The 21,359-nt window shown below is 36.8% G+C and overlaps 1 protein-coding gene across 3 annotated transcripts in view; it reads right to left on the bottom strand.

Moving 5' to 3' along the window:
• The window catches only part of OLFM3 (olfactomedin 3), a 205,267-nt gene that overhangs the window by 19,592 nt on the left and 164,316 nt on the right, over positions 1-21,359 (bottom strand). For 2 of the 3 annotated variants that reach the window (XM_017974979.4, XM_035252271.3), the window contains exons 2-4: positions 14,277-14,423; positions 7,844-7,999; positions 2,906-3,125 (exon numbers count right to left, since the gene is read on the bottom strand). In XM_017974979.4, the coding sequence (XP_017830468.1) occupies positions 2,906-3,125; positions 7,844-7,999; positions 14,277-14,423 (523 nt within the window). The remainder of the gene's footprint in view (positions 1-2,905; positions 3,126-7,843; positions 8,000-14,276; positions 14,424-21,359) is intronic. The other variant, XM_035252272.3, reaches the window with a different exon arrangement.

Here is a 21,359-nt window from a genome sequence, read left to right as displayed (position 1 = left end):
TGTGATCCAGTTGATAAAATATCCTTTTTCCTCAGGAGATGCTCAGTAAGTGGCCAATTGACTTAAACGTGATGGGATAGTAAAATCTACCCAGTTCTTGAGATAAAAAGCACGAAAGAGTTAGATTCATTGTTGGTGGCAATGGCCTCTCTACTAAGTGAATAAGAAGCTGAGGGCCGCTAATAATCTACGCATTTGTGAAACATAGGAACTATTTTAAGTATTTCATAGCGTCACCTCAATTAACTTATACAGCAACCATCTGATTAAATAAGAAAGTTGAGTACCGATTTTATTGCTGTTTGATATTTATGTTATATTAGTTGCCAAGTTTTATTTTAGATTAGCTAAAATAAAATAAATATTGATTAACTAATGCAGTTTATTTGTCAATTGAATTATTTCTAACATTGTGGTCCACTGGAGAAAATTAATTGAAAAGATCCGTGATGTTGCAAATATTAAGAATCAAGTCCTAAGCATAAGGACACTATACAAATATTATGCAAAGTTCGGTAGGAAGAATAAAAAGGATGAATATGGTCTACTTAGATTAACCCTCCTGGTCCAAAATATCATTTTCAGTATTGGAAGATGCAATATGTGGGTGAGAAAAAACAAACAAGTGGGATTAAAAAAGAGCTGGGGAAAATATAGAACTACCCAACTGCAGTACAGATTATTTCCATCTAGTAAAGCAGACAGAATACCTGTAGAAGGAAAGCTCATTTCTAAAACAACAAATCCGGGAGTTTTCTGTATTGTTCACTCAAAAACATAACTGACATACTTTAAGTTTCAAGGGGTTTACTAACTAGAATCAGCCTATTGCCTGTCCTTGCTTCAGTAGAGTGCATTTTTACTTAGCAGATGCTGGCTCGCTACATGCAATGCCTATGGGCTTGGGTTGATTGTGATATGCTAGGAATAAAAGAGTGAACTGATTCTCAGGGTCTGGAATGGTTTCTCTAACAAATGGGCCTCCTCCTCAAAAGTAAGTCAAAGCGCTACCCAGACAAATCCTACAGACTGTCTCTTGCAGAAAATCTTTAACCAGATGTTTTATGAGTTAATGCAAAATGCATTGGGATATTTCTTTGTAACCCCCTAAGTAATGTGGATATTGAGGAGACTGGGTAATTCTTCATTTGAGATTTACTTCTTATCTTATTTGGGGGAAGACACCATCTGGCAAGCCCTGTCACTAATATGAGCATTGAACTAAAGATATTTCTTAATATAAAAAAAACAAATATAACAGCAGAATTTCCTAATGTAAGTAATGTTTGCCTATTGTATGTTAGCCATAAACTGTACTACTTGAACTATAAAAGCAGAGCACATTAAAAAATTATTTAAGTGCTATGTAAATGAATAACTTTTCCCTTGCTTAGTCTCATCACGCCCTGCCATTTTGACTCAAATAGGATGTGGCTAAAAAGATGCATTTCTTGTTACAAGTAAAACAGATCATTCTCTGCTACTTGAAATGGGTAATACTACTTGAAATGATAATAATAGAAATTATTCCTCTGATTCCTTATAGAGTAAATTTATTCACCAAATATTTATCGAGTGTCTTTTCTTATCCAGGCAATTTTCTGGGCATTGGAAGGTCCAACACGTAGAGTGAACATGATACACATTGTTCTCTTGTCCTCAGAAAAAAAGTCTAGCAAGACACATTCTATTACACATAGTTGATTGTTAGAAGACAAACTGCAGATGAAAGAGTGTAGACTGTGTTTGATGAGGAGTAAGGAGCTGAGGATCTTGGACATGTGTTTAGGCCTTCAGGTTTACCTTATTTCCTTCTGATTCACCTTGTTGGATTCTCTTAGAAATCCTGGTATGATGACAGTGGAGCCTGTGATGTAGCAATATCCCACACTATTTTGAGGCTGTGATAGCTGAATGTAACATTTAGCATTTTGGATTTCTTTTTATCACATGAAGCATATTTGTAAAACAGTCTTTAAAATGTTCTTGTCAGCCACTCAAATTGTGTTTTAAATGTTTACATTTGTTCACTGAAGTTTTCTTTACCAGAAATAATCATTCTTTTTTAATGCTTTACTCCTCTTCCCGGTTATTTTATTCCACAAAAGGTTTTATTTATCTTGAGAGAACACTTTCTATAGGTAGGGAGTTGCTCTCCTTGTCATGTCACATCATGTCACAACTAAAATACTGATCCGTAATAAACTTACCACTCCTCCTATTCAATTCATGCCTACTTGTTTATTTTACATTCAAGTTGCGGACTAGTCCCATGTTGACTTCGACTGAATAATTTGGCTCATGGATGCCATGAAAGAGTTTGTAACTCAGACCAGGTTGGACCACACATTTTAGGAGGCAAGAACTAGAGCCCGTGACCCAGGCCACACACTTGACTCCTTACACAGTGGCGACTACCTTTAAGTAGCTGCCTGCTTTTCATTTCTTCGGTAGATTGGAGCAGTTGGGACCTGTTTCCATTTACTTTAATAATTTCTGTTTAACATTTGGTTCCAGGGTAACTTACTTCTCCCTAGTCGCTAAATTTCCCCACTAACAACAACAACAACAGCAACAAAGGCTTCTATTTCCCCTGGCCAAGCAATGACTGATAATCACATATTGGAAAATAAAATGTATGTCCACTAGTGTAGTCAGTAGAGTTGACTGTATTTGCCAGACTACTTATGTGAAGCCACCAAATGGTAACACAGTGCCCTAAAAATCAAGAAACCGTTAGTCTTCAGAGTACCTAGATATGCTTAAGTCATTAGGGGACGTTTCACACTTAGGCTCTGATTTCTTAGAATTAGATATTTTATGACTCTTTATAAAACGTAAGAACCCAATTTTCTTTGAAACTACATAAAAACGTAACTTAGACAAATGAAATTGTCATACTCACTTAGTTTTTTCATGCAGTCACGAAGTCTGGTTTCCAAGCTCAGCACCCTTTGATGTAGTTCCTCATAGTCATAGGCACCAATTTCCTCCTGAATTCCAGTGAGGACGGCAGACAGATTCCGGATTTCCTCCTTAAACTGGGTGATTAACTTAGCATCTGTTTTATACTGTTCCAGCACGGGGATCAAGGGCAGGAGCTCATCCATTTTCTCTTTCAACTCCTGTGAAAAGCAGCCTATTGTTCCTGAGAGCCATTTAAAACAGATCACGCTGCTCTGTTCTTTTCATTATGACACTAAAGGAAATTATTAAAACAACTTCAAAATTCCTTATTGATTTTTGGTTGAAATTAAGTATTTTGTGAAAATTTAAGTGGCCATGTGATTATTAGTAGTAAGTCCATTTATTTCAGTAACTTTTCTGTAACAAATGTAGCCTTATCATAATTTAAAAAACTTCCTCTGGTAGAAACTATGGGTTATATACTATCTCATTTTCTGCTAAAAATTTATAGAGGGAACAATGCATTATCTAGTTAGGAAATATAAGCAGAATCCATCTTCTAATTATGAATTCAGTTTGAATAAAGTGATTGGAAATAGGTCAAATACCCTCTAATTGCTCAGTTGAGTCTAATCACTCACCTATCAGATATCCATGTTATGGGGAACATACAGACAATTTTGGAATTTGGATCAGCATTTTTCTGACACGTAGAATTTTCCCATCATGACCATCTGCCAATTCTGTTTTCCTTTGTTCTCAGGTATTCCTAGATCTTTTTAATATCCATTTTAAAACAACTTCATTATGAAGGTAAGTTCAGTAAGCATAATAAATCATGTGAAGCTTCCCAAGGCTCAAAGAAAGTAGCTCAAAAATGCTACTGTTTCCTATTTTGAATTATTACCTATACTTCGACTCCATTTATCTTAACATAGATACTTTAGAGGTCATTATGTAAGGCAGAATTGCTTGCCCCTGTAGTGAATTAACTCTTTAAGAACCCAGGTGCATAGTTTATGTAACATATGAGCCAGTTACACAGAGTTGTTTGAAACTGAAGCATTGATTTTCATCAGACAAACAACACACACACACAAAGTGTATCACACAAAGTGTGTGTGTGTATGTGTATTATATATTTCAATAGGCATGGTCAAATATAAATATATATATATATATATATAGTTCAGCAGTTTGATTCCATACTGTGAATTTATGGGAAATAATATCATTTGTGGAAAGAGTTGTACCTCCTATGATTATTTGAAAATAATACATAGGTGCTGTCAGAAATCATACTGTACACTGAAAATTGCATTTTTTAAATTACATTCTTCAGACGTTATTACTATAAATGCATTAAAATAGCAGGAACTCCCATTGCTGCCCTGATTTATGGGCTTGAGTTTCTTGTGGGGAAATTTCCAACTTCCTCTGTAAGTTCAGGATCTTTGAATTTGTTCACATATACATATTGAGTGGGAGGCTAAGAAGAGACTTAATAATGAGAAAGATTCATAAATATCACATTCAAAAGGCAGAATTGTAGAGCTTTGCTCATTTTGTCAGCTCATTTGGAAATAGACTTATTAGTTAGAGTATCTTGTGGCATCCCTAAAGGAAGACACAATCGTTTCATTAGGATTTTAATGAGAATATTTCTGGTAGTATCATTTTCTGCACATTATAACAACTGTTACAATGAAAGGTTTTACATTCTACCATGGGCATATTTAATAGCAAGCAATGAGATATCAAAATGTTGGTAGCTTTTTTTCTCCCTCAATTCAAAACCAGGTATATCTATTCATTAATCTTTTCAACATTCATAATTTGATTATTGGCAATCAATTGTGAAACTCTTGAAACTTGTATGAGAGCATTGGAAACCCACCCGGTGCTCAAATCAAATACTTAAAAGGTTAACGTAGAGTAGCATAGATCTTGTTTGCTAATCACTTCTAGAATTTCACTTTCTACTATGTTGCTTTCACAGCCAAGTTCTCAGCTAGAGTAGAGCCAACATCAATTCCTTCATATAAGAATGACAGTCTCCAGTATAGTCGTTGGCATAAGCTGTCTATCCGAAAGAGTGTAGAAAACAAAACCTACTTAGTGTTCTTGAGAAGATGGAAATTGCATATCAAGAAGATTTTTTTAAAGTGTTCTTCAATATTGAATTTACTTTGGAATGTTCCATTTCCTCTTTTCCAGTTTAGTACCAGCACAGAGCAAAATCCAACTCATGGTAGGATTCAACAAATAAATAAATTCCACGAATATATGTTGAGCACATAATTATTATTATTTGTAATTCAGAGACCTAAAGTCTACTTGGAGAAGCAATGCAGCATTAATATTAGGAGGTATGGGTCTGGAGTTGGATTTTGTGAGTTTGAATCTTGGTTCTAATGCATATTAGATACAGGTCTCTTGATAAAGTACTCAACCTCTTTGATATGATTTGACTCCGTGTCCCCACCTAAATCTCATCCCAAATTGTAATTCGCACATGTCAGGGGAGGAACCAGGTGAAAGGCGATTTGATCATGGGGGCTGTTTCTTTCATGCTCTGATACTGAGTTCTCATGAAAGCTGATGGTTTTAAAGTGTGGTACTTCTGCATTCATACTCTCTGTCTCTCTCTCTCTCTCTCTCTAGCCTACTGCCTTGTGAAGAAAGTGTCTGCTTCGCCCTCTGCCAGAATTGTAAGTTTCCTGAGGTTTCCCCAGCCATGCAGAACTGTAAGTCAATTAAACCTCTTTCACACATTACCCAGTCTCAGGGCAGATCTTTATAGCAGTGTAAGAATGGACAAACACACTCTTTGTGCATCAGTTTCTTTATCTTTAAACTGGATATGAAAATAGTGCCTGAGTTACAAGATTGTTGTGAGGATTATACAGTTAATATACTGAAAGTGCTCAGAGGTGTGCCTTGAATATGTATAATTGTTCCAAAAATAGCTATTGTTGTAATCATTACTGTTATTTGAATTTTAACATATAACTTCAGCATATACTTGTATTACATGAACTAGGAAAATCCAAACCATTATGCCACATGGTGCTGCGGCCTGTAAATTGTTTTCTTATTAGTAGTCTGGCTAATTTGCTGCTAGGAAATTTATAGACTAGGCACATTATTTCTTTGGGTTTATCTCAGCTTTTATCTTTTTTTGTTTCTTTGTTTTCTGTCTTCTCTCAAAAGTTCCCAAAGATGAACATACTTCATTACACATTCCTCAGCCCTGTCAACCCTGACACTCTCAAGCTGTCCTTGGGCTTTACAGAATTCTCACTGCATTGTCCATCTCCACCAAGCAATCTCAGATCCTCTCCTCCTGGTTAGTTCCTTCTAGGAATGCTCTTCCCACAACTAAATGCCAGCTTACTATTTTCTACTTTGCCGATGACCTCAACATTAGATTCACATTGTTACTTTACCGTCTACACTCTAACTCTGAGCATTGAAAATTGACACAGAAAATCTTTTGGTTTTCTTGACCCCCTATAACTTAGTAGTGGAGGGGTAGGGTCACTAGTCCCAAACTGCTTTCCTGTAATTCTTCTCCTGTTTAAAACAAAATTAATTGCTCTTCCCTTTGTGCTCTTAAGTAATGCTTATGCCTCTACTCACTATCAATTCACCTGTGTGTGAGTTGTCTTTCATAGAAGAGAGATTACGTTAATACATCCAGCAGAGGGGCCAGCCGTACTTTGTGTGTGGTATGGGCTCAATAAATACTGCCTAAAATTAATTCTTTTGCTCTTCAACCTCATATACTTCTGTCTTTACCATTTATCCATAAGTTTCCTATTTATCCATTTCACTCATACTTTCATTTTCAATAATCTTTAAACTTATTATTGTATCTTCCAAGTCTTGCTCTAATTTGTCCTAATATCTTAACCTGCTGGCTTTGTTTACTTCTCTATTCAATTTAAACCTCATGATTAATCACTTCCATTCCCTCTCGTTTCAATACCCTCAACTTCCTCTCCCTCTTTTACTTCTGTTATGACCTTCTTGGTAAAGCTTTAAATCCAGTTCAGGGTATAATTCTCTTCCATACCTCTCTACTCAGTCTCTTGAGTACCACTGAAGAAAATTACAAAACCATGAAACTTTCTGCCACATTAAAATGTGTTATGCAGAGACTCTGTTACATGTTCCTCGCTAGCTCCCCACTTGCCACCATTAGGTGCAGGAAGTGCTCCTTTCCTTGCCCAAGGGCTTGAATTCAGATCCACTCCCTCAACATCAGCAGTGAATCTCACTTCCTAATTGGCAAGAAAAACAGAGGCTGTTAAGTGGGCAACCGTAGTGTGTTTTATGAATTATGGGCTGTGCCTTGGAAAGGCAGATGATTTACTTTTAACAGAAGCTCAAACTACATTATCAGACCAAGAATTTTTCCTTAAAATTCATATCTCTTTTATACATAGTTAACAAATGTCCACATAGCATAATTTATTTCTCCATCTTCAGTATTTGTAAATAATTGCCAATAAAACACTTAAAATCTAGAAAAAAGACTTGACTTGTATAAAGTATAAAATAACTCTCTCTATATGCTCATATTTATGGCATAGTTATTTCTTTCGAAAATTTATGTCATCTACATCTTTCTTCATATTAGCAGGGCATGAAACCATTTGAGAAATATTTATAATTTAATTATTACTTTTCCTTGGGGTTTCCCTCTCCACCAAACTCTACAAGGATGAGGCTTTTTTCATAGCAAGCCTTCTGTGTCTTCCTGTCAGCTGCTAATGGTCAGTTTCAGTGGAGAGATGACTGAAATTCTCCACGAGTCTTTTCCCTTGCATATATGGGCCAATGAACGGTCATTTCTAGCTGAGTGCTCCACTGCTGTCCATCCTACTTAGGGTCTGATTTGGATTGACAAGATTGCAGAAGTCAAACCTACCTGAAAATGCTTGGTCATAAGTGTCTTTCGATCATCTTCAATCTGCCGAAACTTTGCCTTCAGCCCTTTCATTTGGGTTTCCATTTTTAAAACATATTGAAAATCTCTCTGAGTTCTCAAGTTTAAGACCTCAATAGACTGGGACATGTTCTGAACCTGTTAAACAAGAATATTGTCTGTAATTACTGTCTGTTTGCAGGTTTGTGCAATTACTAAGAAACAGCAAAAATGCCATTGATATAAAAACTAGAAGTGCCAAATTCATAATTGCATTCCCATATGACATACTTTCAGAAGAACAATTCTTCATGATAAACATTTAAAGAATTCAGCAAGAGAAAATTATACCTAGACAGGAAATTTAAAAATGGGCATTCCAGCATTAGAACTGACTGAGTATAATTGAGTTTAATACATTAGAAAAATAAGCTTTAAAAACAAGTTTTTCATTTTAAGGGTTTGTTAGCTTAAAATGCCCCAACATGTTAAATGCCAAAATAAGTTGTTTCAGTAAGTACGAATTCTGACTTCCTAAATATCTAGGATGTTTAGCAATTACGGATGGTAGTGAAGTGTCCAAAGGACTAGAATGCATTCATTCTAGTACAATAAGTTCTTAATGTGTCTAAAGTAGTCGCAGGGGAGAGATGGAATTGACCAAGACAGGTTATAGCAGTGCTGGAACACTGCATAAATTCAGCAGCATAGTGTTTAAGGGACCCAGAAAGTGGTAACTGTATCAAGTGCTTTGTAGACAGGTGTTAAACACATTTTAAGCCAATAGCACCATTCCAGGTTCACTGAACCCTGGGCTATTTAGAAGTAAAAAAGAGGTAGCCTGTAAAAGATGCAGAAATGACAGGAAAAAAACGACCGGTCTAATTGTTGTGGCAGCAAAAACCTGAAAACAAAGTGAAAGCCACTAATAATGGAAGCTGTTAAATAATTAGAGAAACTGAATATGAATGATCCATTATAAAGAATAAGTTAATCTCTGTACGGTTAGTAGTCAAAGCAACAACTCTGGTATCACCTAGGAGTTTGTCAGAAATGCAAAATCTCAGAAATGTTCATCCAGAATTACTGAATCAAAATCTGCATTTTATCAAGATTCCCAAGTGATTCCTATGCCTATCAAGGTTTGAGAAGTACTGCTCAACATGGAAAGATTTCAACGAGAAAAGCAAATGTAAAACCTTTACATAATTTGATCTTTTTTTGTCTCACTCTGTCACCCAGGCTGGAGTGCTGTGGCGCGATCTTGGCTCACCGCAACCTCTGGCCCCTGGGTTCAAGCAGTTATCCCGTCTCAGCCTCCTGAGTAGTTGGGACTACAGTCGCTTGCCTCCACGCCCGGCTAATGGTTGTAATTTTTAGTAGAGACGTGCTTTCACCATATTGGTCAGGCTGGTCTCAAACTCCTGACCTCAGGTGATCCATCCATCTTGGCCTCCCAAAGTGCTGGGTTTACAGGCATGAGCCACTGAGCCCAGCCAATCTGTTTATTCTAAATCAAATACACATACATTCACATACATATAATCAGTAAAAAGTTATTTTCATTGAAAAAATGTGAATTACAAAGGGATGACTTGTTCAGGCACAAATTTCTGTAATCAGATAAAGTCACAATGCTTAGTGGATCAGACGCTGTAAAGGTCCCGTAGTTGATACAGTTCTTAGAACTGTAATATTGGTAAAAGGCAATGAATACTGCCTTGGTCTGCCTCAGTTCTTTGCCTTTTTTCACCCTTTTCTGTTCCCTATGTTGTCTTGATCCATCATCTTGCCCTGTTTGAATGCTGTCCTTTTAGGACATATTACAGTCCAGCTTATCTTAAACCTAATTGTGTTATGTGGGTGTTGGGGGTGGGGCAGGGAAGTGGCTCTCCCTCTGTGAGCTCCATGAGGTTACAAGCTGTGTCTTACTCATATCTTCCATTTCCAAGACTTTACACAGAACTAGGCACAGAACAAGTGTTTGATAAATATTTATTGAGTAAACTTATCTTGAGTTTGTAGTAGTAATAATAAGTAATTAGAATTTTAAGAAGAGTCTTCCCCCTCCTGTTTCTGGTTAGGCAACAGCATTTCAGGACTATAAATATTTCTTAATTTACTAAAAGTTTTATATTCAGAAATCTTTGTTTTTAATTTTTTAAATATTTAGTGCAACACAAAATTACCAAGACAACATTGAAAACATGATAACGCCATTGTGGATAAATGCAATGCTTTCAACATAATTTTCTAACTTCATTTGTGGTTGAGCATGAATACAGAAAAGCTATTTGCATTTAAAAAAACTGTCTACCTATTTAAATACAGCATTTGTCTGTGAAGACATCTACCATTAGTATAACTGATGTCCTGCTAATGATTCTATGTACTTGGACCAAGTCCATATAATTAGAAAATGATGGGCAAAATAAGGTACTCTGGATAAAGTTAAAATAGGCTGTCTTCGGTCAGGTGCTGTGGCTCAAGCCTGTAATCCCAGCACTTTGGGAGGCCGAGGCAGGTGGATCACGAGGTCGGCAGATCGAGACCATCCTGGTCAACATGGTGAAACCCCGTCTCTACTAAAAATTACAAAAAATTAGCTGGGCACGGTGGCGTGTGCCTGTAATCCCAGCTACTCAGGAGCCTGAGGCAGGAGAATTGCCTGAACCCAGGAGGCGGAGGTTGCGGTGAGCCGAGATCGCGCCATTGCACTCCAGCCTGGGTAACAAGAGCGAAACTCCGTCTCAAAAAAAAAAAAATAGGCTGTCTTTATTTTTGCCTCTGACTCGCCCTATAAAGTGAATTTTCAACTTCATTTGTGTTATGGGAAATTGCACTGAGAGAATTTTTGCTGAGACTTGATTGTGACCTATATTGCAGAATCATGTGTAATTAGAAGAGGTACATTTGTGGTAATGGCTAGAGATAGAGTTGTCTAATAGGGCAGCATTTGGCTCCAGGTTGTCTTAAGCATCTCCTGCTGGCTGTACCTAGGATTGTTTAGTTTCCCGATGGCTATGGAGGCCCATGGAGCATCAGTTTCCTGATGATACAGCAGACTGGATACACATGATGACTTGTGTAGGGAAGGAGATCTGTCTGCTGTGTTCCCTCTTTTTGTCGGCTTGTCTCTGCAGTTCTGTGATTCACCTTTTCATAGGTGTTTCTGTGCTTAGGCTCTCTCTGCATAGTTTGACAAGCTCATTGTCCCCTTTCTTAAATAATTCTTTTGGAATCTTTATTTATTCTTGTTCTTCATATAAATAAAATATCTGGGGCTTTTTTGAACTTAAACACAAATTAACTTAGATTTTCACTCTCATAATTAGTAAGGCGAGACTTGAAAAACAAAAGTTCTATTGATTAAATATGTTTGAATAACTTGAGTTTAACACATATAAACAGATTTCCTGACTGTGGGACTTAACAAAACCTCTAGTAGTAAACTGTATATTAGAAATCTTCAAGAGTGAAGTATCATGTACAGTGTTTCTTAAACTGATTTTATTGGTGAGGATGTTGGCAGTATCGTATTCAAAAAATCATACTTTAGGAAATACCGACTTAGATAATACAACACATCTTTAACTGTACAGGGAAGTTATATAGTTAATAAACGTATACTTTTTTAGGTGAGCAATTTTAGTTTTGGCATACTAAGACCTGAAATACTGTGAAACCGATTATATTTTTTCTAATATTCAATAATATAAATACTTGTTAGAAATGTTTAACAGAACGTCACTTAAATAAGTGTGGACATACCTGTGGCATTTTGTGTGACACTGGTATAGCATTGAGAAGCTGCAGATGGATGTTACAGCCCACAGCTTACTGATTGAGTGACTAGACAACCAGTTTTCTTTTATGTAAATTTAGATAACTACCCCATTTATAAGGATTGAAAGAAGTGGATACAAAATATAAAATATACTACTCATGGGAATTGTTGTTGTAAATATCGCTTTTGTTAACAATATTCCCTTATATACAACTAAATTGATCTTTCTGGTTAAAAGTGAAGGAGGCACTTAGAGGTCATGATGCTCTTGTTTTCCCTTTGGTGTCTTGGATACATGTGAAACTCTAGAGAGGGCAGCCAGGGACTGATCAGTCTAAAATACCATGGTGTCTCAGATGTCTTTTCTCCTCTGGATCGGTGCAGCAAATCAGGGCTACCTAACCTCCTCCAGGCCACTGTAAAAGAGTGCACACAATTTAGGATTCCTCCGCTGCTCTAAAACTACCAGATGGTACATTTAATACATCTACCTTGTAGTAACTTCAATTTTGTTAATACATTTTATTTGTGTTTTTTTTTGTCATTTATGTATTAATAAATTTTTAAAGGCATGATGTTCTAGAATTTCTTTAAAACATTCAGACAAATTACGCATTGGATGGATGGAGTGGTCATATTAATTTCTATATTGTTTTCATCCAACCAATGAAATACTTTCATACATTTTTAATTTATTCATCTTTTACTAATTCCCAGCTTTATCATAGCCCTGAAAGACACTTCACTTTGAACCTGTAAATGGAATTATCCACTTCTGACATTTATACTTTATTTGAATTTTTTCAACTGGTATTTGAAGACATGTTTGAACCTATGTGTAGGTGTATGTAATGTTGTACTGAAAAACAGCAACACAGAAGATAAAGTATGGTGTCTAAGAAAATGTTTCACCTTAATTCATGTAGAAAAACAGATATTTCTGGGTAGAAAAGAAGATTGGTGAAGAATGTTGATTACCTGAATGGAAATACAATATAACAGAAAAGCAAAATTGGATGTAAAATATTAAATCTTTTTTCTAATGTAAATAATTTCCCTGGTAAACAAACACAATTAACCTATATGTTTGAGTTTTTATATAAATAAAAAAATCAACATTGGAAAATAAAATCCAAGAATAATAATAATTCTCATTCTGTCACCTAGGCTGGAGTGCAGTGGAGCATTCTTGGCTCACTGCAACCTCCACCTCCCGGGTTCAAGCGATTCTCTTGCCTCAGCCTCCTGAGTAGCTGGGATTACAGGTGCTCACCACAACACCCAGTTAACTTTTGCATTTTTAATAGAGATGGAGTTTTGCCATGTTGGCCAGGCTGTTTGCAAACTCCTGACCTCAGGTGATCCACCTGCCTTGGCCTCCCAAAGTGCTGGGATTACCCAGCTCTGTCATGGTTTCTAAGAGTTTAGATGCATGTTAGCTGTAGTCATTATTCTGAATGAAAATGACATATACTCTTGTCAGATGACAGATATTGAGGGAGCCGAAAGGATGGGATCTTACTCTAAAAGGAGGCTTAAGAAGAAAGAGCCAATAGGTGATGATAACTTCAAGAAGAGGAGAAGGAGAAACAGACTAAACTTTGTATAAACACATATAAAAATCTTAAAATCTTAGAGCATCAATATACTTGCAAATAATATACACAGAGGCAACTTATTTTCACTATATAGCAGTGGAAGAAAGTCACCATGGCAATCTGAAATTGTGTAAACAATGAGTATCTATTAAACAATTTGATGATTTAATTTTTCTAGCTTCTCTTTATTTTTTGTTAAAAAGTTTCTATTCAATGCCATAAATGTGTGAGTAGATCATAAAAATGACATCACACAGAGGAAATTGTTAAGCATGGTGTCCTCTAAAACACATACTACCTAATTTATTTTATTATTCCTGACATATAAAATCCAAACACATCATCTTTCCATAATTTGGCCACCCCAGCTGTCTCAGAGACCAGCACAGTGAAAGTCTGAGTGAGAATAATGGACAGAACCATTCATTGGTTTTCCTCCCTCCCAACTAAACATAAATAACTTCTTGTGAGCTCACATTTATCTGTAAAAGAGAATAAATCCAAAACATTCTGCATTTGATTGTTATGAATCCATATTAAGTAAATTGTGAAGAGAATGTTATTGAATGAAATTGAAGAGCTTAATGTTAAAAGGAATGACTTGGAGAATGATGATAAACACTTGGAATTATTCATTATCTGTCCAGATAGCTTGCATGTTGCATGTAATTATTTTAACTTTCTTGCAAGGTTGTTATGGGATCCAAAAATATGAACTCCAAGAGTCTAGTGTGATCCAGAGAGTCGAGGCTGAATTTCTGGCATCAGAATAAGATGCCTTTTTTTTTGTTCCTTAATGAGAGACCAACTAGAGATTAAGATATATGGTAGAGAGCCAGTCTTAAAGTGTCAAGATTAGAAAAATTAAAAATTCATAGAAATAGGACAAGGACAGCTTGAGGTATCCCTTTCAAGGATCAGAAAAAAGCTTATTTGAGAAGGGGAACAAAAATCAAAAGAATCCTCTTCACTATTACCAGCTGTACCATATCTCCTTTTCAAAGAATGGTTGATTTTACTAAAATATGCATAGGGGACACAGGACACCTACCTTTTCCAGTAGTTGGCGAAGTTGCCTGCTTTTGGCATCCCGGGAACACAGGTTTTGTTCCGGAGCAACAACTGTGCAAATGCACCGCCCATCAGGATCCTGAGCTGAGCTGTACACCTGCCACCCTTCTTTAGGACTAATCTGAGTCTGAGGAAACCAATGGGAAACACACAAAACACAGACTCCCATTATAAGATAAAAAGAGCGTTGTAGCATTTTAAGCAAAACACCTTTTTTGACAATTTAAGTTTATGTTTTCATTCTTTAAAGTTAGGAGAGAGATATTAAACACTGCATAGGCAGCATAGCTTCATTCAGTATACCCTCCTTATCAATCTCCAAAACTAAATCCTTTCTCATCTTCAGGTGCTATATTAGTAACTGATTTTGATATCATACCATTTCCTACTGCTTTTTTTCATAGTGTGACATTTAATGCAACTTTAGAAACATCTAGTAACCACTTAATCACATATGGCTAGTCTTTCTGCATTTGATCTTCTCAACAATAAATGGCAATTACTACTACTAATATATTATTTTCTAATTATAATTCTTGCATGAAATTCTGAAACAAAGTCCTGTTGCAAGGAGGTTTTCCATGTGTTGAAGACTTAATTATTAATAAAGTAGGAAAGATACCATTGATGATATAAGGTAAAAATAATTAGACCAGTACTGTTTTGCAAGAAATGCAGACTCTGAGGACTCAGTTTTTGGCAGAGTCTGCCAGATTGATTTCCCAATATATTCTGTGCACATATCATCTACCTTCTTAGAACTTAAGTGTGAAGTGGTGGTATTCCAGTTCTATTGCAGTTTATCCCTGATTTATGTTTCTAGATGTATCTTCCATACCATCCAACAGAAACCTTTACTCTAACCAAATTGATCTGTGTGTATCATGCAAGCATGCTATGTTGATTCATGTCTTCATATGTTTCTCATTTCATATTTCCTGCTTGGAATGCCTCCTTTATAAACCATCAATTTATTCAGCCCTTGTGACTTCTACCTCTTGTGAAGAAATTGCCCGTACTATTCATTAAGTATTTAATGTATATTTTCTAGAATTGTCATTTGCCTTTCATATATCTCATTTCAACAGTTAGCTTATATCCAGCTTTTTGTTTTGTTTTATTTTTTGTTTGTTTTGTTTTGATACAAGGTCTCACTCTGTCACCCAGGCTGGAGCCTCCTGGGCTCAAGCAATCCTCCCACCTCAGCTGAGATCATGGCTCACTACAACCTCTGCTTCCCATGTTCAAGAGATTCTCCTGCCTCAACCTCCTGAGTAGCTGGGATTACAGGAATGCACCACCAGGCCTGGCTGATTTTTGTATTTTCAGTAGAGATGGGGTTTCACCAAGTTGGCCAAGCTGGTTTTGAATTACTAGGCTCATGTGATTCACCCACCTTGGCCTACCAAAGTACTAGAATTTCAGGCATGAACCACTGCACCCAGCCCAACTATTAGAAATGTAAATATTTCCCATTTGCCCTATCAAGTACACTTTATCAAGCACAAAGATGCGCATTATTATTTTTTTATCAGATCATTTTTTCAGCAGGAACGTTAATAGACTTCCAAATACTATGCACCAAAGAAGTTTATTTTCATTATATGGCAGTGGAAGAAAGTTACTACATGTAGATTTGAAATTCTGTAAACTAGAAATGTCTGTATTAATAATCTTGATGGTTCTATTTTTCTAGCTTCTCTTAATTTTCCATAGGAAATTCCTTTCATTATACTGACAGAAGCTATTTTAGTAGAGATGGGTTTCTCCATGTTGGCCAGGCTGGTCTCGAACTCCTGACCCCAGGGGATCCGTCTGCCTTGGCTTCCCAAAGTGCTGGGATTACAGGCAGGAGCCACCACACTGGGCTGGGAGCAAATTCTTAAAGGAACTAAACCACGAACCAGGCTGACTTCTTTTTCCACATATTTGCCGTAGGCTGTGGAGCCTTCTTTATCTAGAATTCACAGCACAACAGACACAGTCTCCTGCATATTTTGTCACAGGTTGCAGCTCATACCATGCCGTAAACCACCACACAGGTCTTTTCCTTTTGAAAGCTTACATGATAACTACTTCAAGGTACTGATAGGTCTTCCAACCAGAATCATGGACTAATAATGGGGATGTTAAAAATTATAAATTCAAGAAACTCATGAAGATGTCACAGTCATGTCCTTGATCTCTTATGTAAAGCAAATGGTGCCAGCCATATTGTTCGAATCTCTTATTTTCTAATTCTTTTTTTTTCTTAGTTTAGTTCATAGAAGTTTCCAATGGTGCTTTTATTTCTAGGGGTCAGACTCATTCACAGTCTCCACCTCCCTTCTTTCTCACTCTTATGCCTGAATATTCAGTTAGGATAGAAAGATGGACTTAAAATTATACATAGTCAAAATTAAAAAAGATCTTAAATATTACTGGGTTATTCTTTTAGTATTTTTTTAATGCAGACTACCCACAGAATGGAGGTAGAAACAGCATAGCAAATGATTTCAATGATATAATTAAAGGTTCAAGTTGAGTAACTGTATGCAATTGATTTATCTGGACATAGGCCCTGCAGTTTTAGCTGGACCTTTCCAAACACTGGACACAAATCTAAAATATTACAGAAAATTAAGGCTTGTCAGTAGGATAAATTAAGCTATTGGACAAAGGAGCAGGAGCCACCCAATTATAATATTAAAATATCTTAACAACAATCCAAACACTGATTATGAAACCTGGCAGCATTAATATTGATGTGCACTTGCCAAGCATTTGGCTAACTAGTGTGGAGCTTATCATGACAGAGTTCCACGTCAGTTGCTCTCTGGAACCAGAGAAGTGGGAAAGGTGAAGAGGGTTTAATGTTCATTTAGCGTTTCCCCTGAAGTGTCAGTTCAATACAAGTAAAGACTCCGCACTTGTTTGTATTTCCAATTGTCTTATTGTAAGATTCAGTGAAAAAAGCCATGACCTTCTCTAATATAGAGTTACTTTGAATGATCTAAACTATAAAAAGTCACCTTTTTGACAAGAAAAAGGTGACTCAAAAGAGCAAAAACCTAATAGAATAGATGAGTGCTTGACAGTCCTGTGGGTTTTGATAGAGACCTCTCTGTTGGGGTCAATGATAAATAGGAGAAGCTTTATGAGTATTTCTAGTGTTCTCTTTTAGAGAACCCATGCTGGCATTGAAAAGAGAATCAAAATAAAACCAACTAAGATCTCGAATGGAAGGACATAGTTAGATGTTTTTTGGATACCGTAAGAAAAGACTTGCTCCAATTTTAACTTATAAGAGCAATTATTCAGGTGTCAATAAAACATGCAATAGTAATAGCAATCATTAATGGAGTTCTGTTCATTACTTGGCAGTTCATATGTGCTATTGCTTTTGATTATCATAATATCCCTATGGACTAGGTGGTGGTATTCTGCCCATTATTCAGATGAGGAAACAGAGAAGAAGGAACTTGCTCAAAGTCACACAGGGAGTATCAGTGAGTAGGAAAATTTGTGTAAATCTGCATTTTAAGCAAATCTGGGATTTGTACTCAGTCTTATTTCAGAGATTTAAACTTTTTTTTTTTTGAGATAGGGTATCTCTCTGTTGTCCAAGCTGAAGTGCAGTGGGGCAATCTCAGCTCACTGAAACCACTGCCTCCTGAGCTCAAGTGATACTCCCACCTCAGTCTCCTGAGAAGCTGAGACTATATAGACACGCATCATCACGCCTAGTTAATTTTTGTATCTTTTTTGGTGATGGAGTTTCACCATGTCACTCAGGCTGGATTCGAACTCTTGGGCTCCAGCAATTAGCCCACCTCAGCCTCCCAACAGAGACTGAAATTCAACCACCACACTACACCATCAATTATTTTAGTCTGCTTTCATACATAATGATTATAACCTAGGGATTATTTTCTGAACTGCTGTGAAGCCCAGTGCTTAGACCTGGAAGGTGCATATAGTTTATTGGTACCCAAAGCATTAATAATCACGATGATTACTGAGGCAGTTCTCTTTGAACCTTTTATGTTAATTGGAAGAACCAGATGAAGTATTTAGCAGTTTTTAATATTGTAAACTCATAAAATATTTAAGAATTCTCTCAGGAGCATTAAAATGATAATTTTAATAATTGTATTTCAAGTCTGGATTCTTTGCTTATAACTTAATTACAAACCCATGCTTTATAAATATACAACTACTGTATGACAATTCTAAAGCTTCAGGGGCTTTGTAATATGAAAGAAGGATCTCGAGGCTTGACAGCTAAAAGTAAAAGATAATCAAACTACCTTGCATTTCAATAGACTTTTTGCTTATAAAATCTCTTCTCTTGTTTTAGTCTTACTTCTCTTGAACCAACTATCTTTAGAAATAGACAGTATTTTCACTTACTCATGAGGAGATTGGAAACTAAGACTCAAAGAATTTAAACATTTTTTCAAGTCATCCATCTAGTTACTGTCATACATGGGACTTGTACCAGTTTTCCCCAGTTTTTAGCCCAGAGCTCATCCTCTTTGGATAAATACAGATAGACCATCTATGTCCATTCACCAGTAACCATAAACAGTGCTGTAGAGGAGACAGACCCCGAGGTAGTTGATGGGAAGAGATGCACCCAGGCAGGTAAAGGGCATGATTCAGACAGTATGGAAACAAGTAGACATTGGTACCCCAGAGGAACAGACAGCAGTAAAGGCTCTGCAATATGTATAGTCAGATATTCCTGTGGAAGGCACTGCAATCACTTATCAGGGGTCTAGATGGAAGGACGGGCAAGGTAAGAGAATTCTGAACACTTGAACAGAAGAAAATCAACTGATTGAACATTGCTAGATGTTTTGTATTACGCTGATTTTCTGGGTATTTCATAAAAAGGGCCAAGGGAGATAGCTACTGAAAGAGGTGTTCAGATGGAGAACATAAAGCCAAAATAAATCTGTTTATTAAAACTTATTTGATTTAGAGGGAAGATACCTGAGTGATGAAAAATCCCTGAGACATTTTCTGGCTGAAGATAGGCTTGGTCCCAGAGAGTGAAGGGTGGTTTTGCATGCTAATGAGTTCAGTGTGAAGAGAAGAGAAATGTGAGGACGGGAATTAGATGCCGAAGGAAGCTGTGTTCTGGAGGATATGTTAATAAACATGTCACTGCAGAGCAGTTTTCTTGTTATTACTTATAAGAATACTTAGAACTGAAGTAAGAAATACATATTCTTCATGAAGGAAACCTCTATGCTTTAAGAAAAAAATAATTGTAAAAGCAAAAAATAAATAATGAACAAAATCCAAAGACATTATTAAATTTAGGTTAGGGTACAGTGGCTCAGGCCTGTAATCCCAGCACTTTGGAAGGCTGAGGTGGGTGGATGGCTTGAGCCCAGGAGTTTGAGACCAGCCTGGGCAACATAATGAGATCCCCCATATCTTGAAAAAAACACGAAAATTAGCCCAGCGTGGTAGCCTATAGTCCCAGCTACTCAGTGGGGTGAGGAAAGGGGGCTGCTGAGGTGGGAGGATGACTTGAGCCTGGGAAGTCGAGGCTACTATGAGCTGAGATAGTGCCATGGCACTACAGCCCAGGTGACAGAGTGAGACCCTGTCTCAAAAGAATAATAATAATAAATTTAGGTTGGTCACCTCTGCTCAGACTCCTTGGAAATCACACTGACTTCGAGTTAGGAAGATCCTTAAAAGTCATATTTAGTCCTATGTCTTATCACACAATGGAACATCGACAAATTCTCCTTGTGATTCCATTCAACCTCTGCATAAAAGGGATTTCAGTGCTTTACAGGCAGCCCCTTCCACTGAAAAAAGCAAAGGGGCATAAGCCGAACTTCTCTCTTTGCATTTTCCCCGCTTTGGCCCTACTTTTACTTCAGCCACTTAAACTAGAATAAAACTACTCTCTTATTCATGTGACGATTCTTCTATAAGAAAGCAACGATCATATTCTCTGTCACCATCAAGATTCGCCATTGTGTTCTCTCATCTAGCTTCTCTCCTTAATTCATTTAGTTGCCCTGTCACAAAATGAACATCATCTAGGAGTTTAGGGAAGAAAAATAGGACTTAGGGGAAAAACAGTCACATACAAATCAGTTAAATCAAGTATCTTCATCCAGGACTAAAACACATTGCTTAATTGAGGTTAAAAAACTTAGAAGATATTGACAGTTCATTTCAGAGTATTCTACTCATTTTATAGAACTTTAAATTAACTAACACATCAAAGTATTTATTTATGAGGAGAAGCCAGCTAGACCTTTGAAAATGTACCAAAACAAATGACATGCCCACAGGTCCCTTCCAGGCCTCTGCCTACCACAGCAGTAGGGCTGACTATTTGAGAACAGCAGGTGTCTGCTGAATGTCCTCAGCTTTTTTAATTGGTCTTTCCCAGGGTCTTCCTGGTGTGAAGGCCACAGCGTGGGGGATTTCTCAGAAGCTCAGCCTCAAGGGGAAGTTACTCTGCATTCAAGAGGAGCGCCAGAGGGAGCCTGAGCCTTCTGAGAGCTGAGGCTTCCTCTGCTCAGAAACCAATTCCTCCAAAGGCTGATGGGCCCAGTGGATAGATTGGAAGGGGAATAAAAAAAAGAAAGAAACACACCAACAAGAAGGATAAAGGAATGTTTCAAAATTCTGAAAAAAACAAGAGGGAGCTTATTCCCCTAATAAGGAGCTGTATTTAACTACTTACTAATAAAAATGTCGAGAAATTTAAAAACCTCTTACAGCTTTTGAGATAACCAAATGTGCCCTGTTTCAGAGGCACCTGCCATACATTGATTTAATTGCCATTGAATGATTTAAACCCGATTTTTCTTGGCTTTCTTTTTCCAAGTCATTTGAAACTATCATTCTAAAAAAGGACTATGCTCATATTTGTGTAAATCTGCTTTTCTTAAACCATTGTATTTATGTTAATCTGGTTTTTTAACCTCCGCATATTCCATGAACACACAAATTTCAAGACCTACATGTCTGTGCGTATGTGTGTGTGTGTGTGTGTGTGTGTCTGGTATATTGCAGGCTTATCCCATTCATACTGTTTAAAGTG

The sequence above is a fragment of the Callithrix jacchus genome, chromosome 7, assembly GCF_049354715.1.
Source record: "Callithrix jacchus isolate 240 chromosome 7, calJac240_pri, whole genome shotgun sequence".
NCBI classification, from domain to species: domain Eukaryota; kingdom Metazoa; phylum Chordata; class Mammalia; order Primates; family Cebidae; genus Callithrix; species Callithrix jacchus.
Note: the sequence above shows the minus strand (reverse complement) of the source record. Positions and strands in the feature narration are given on the sequence as shown.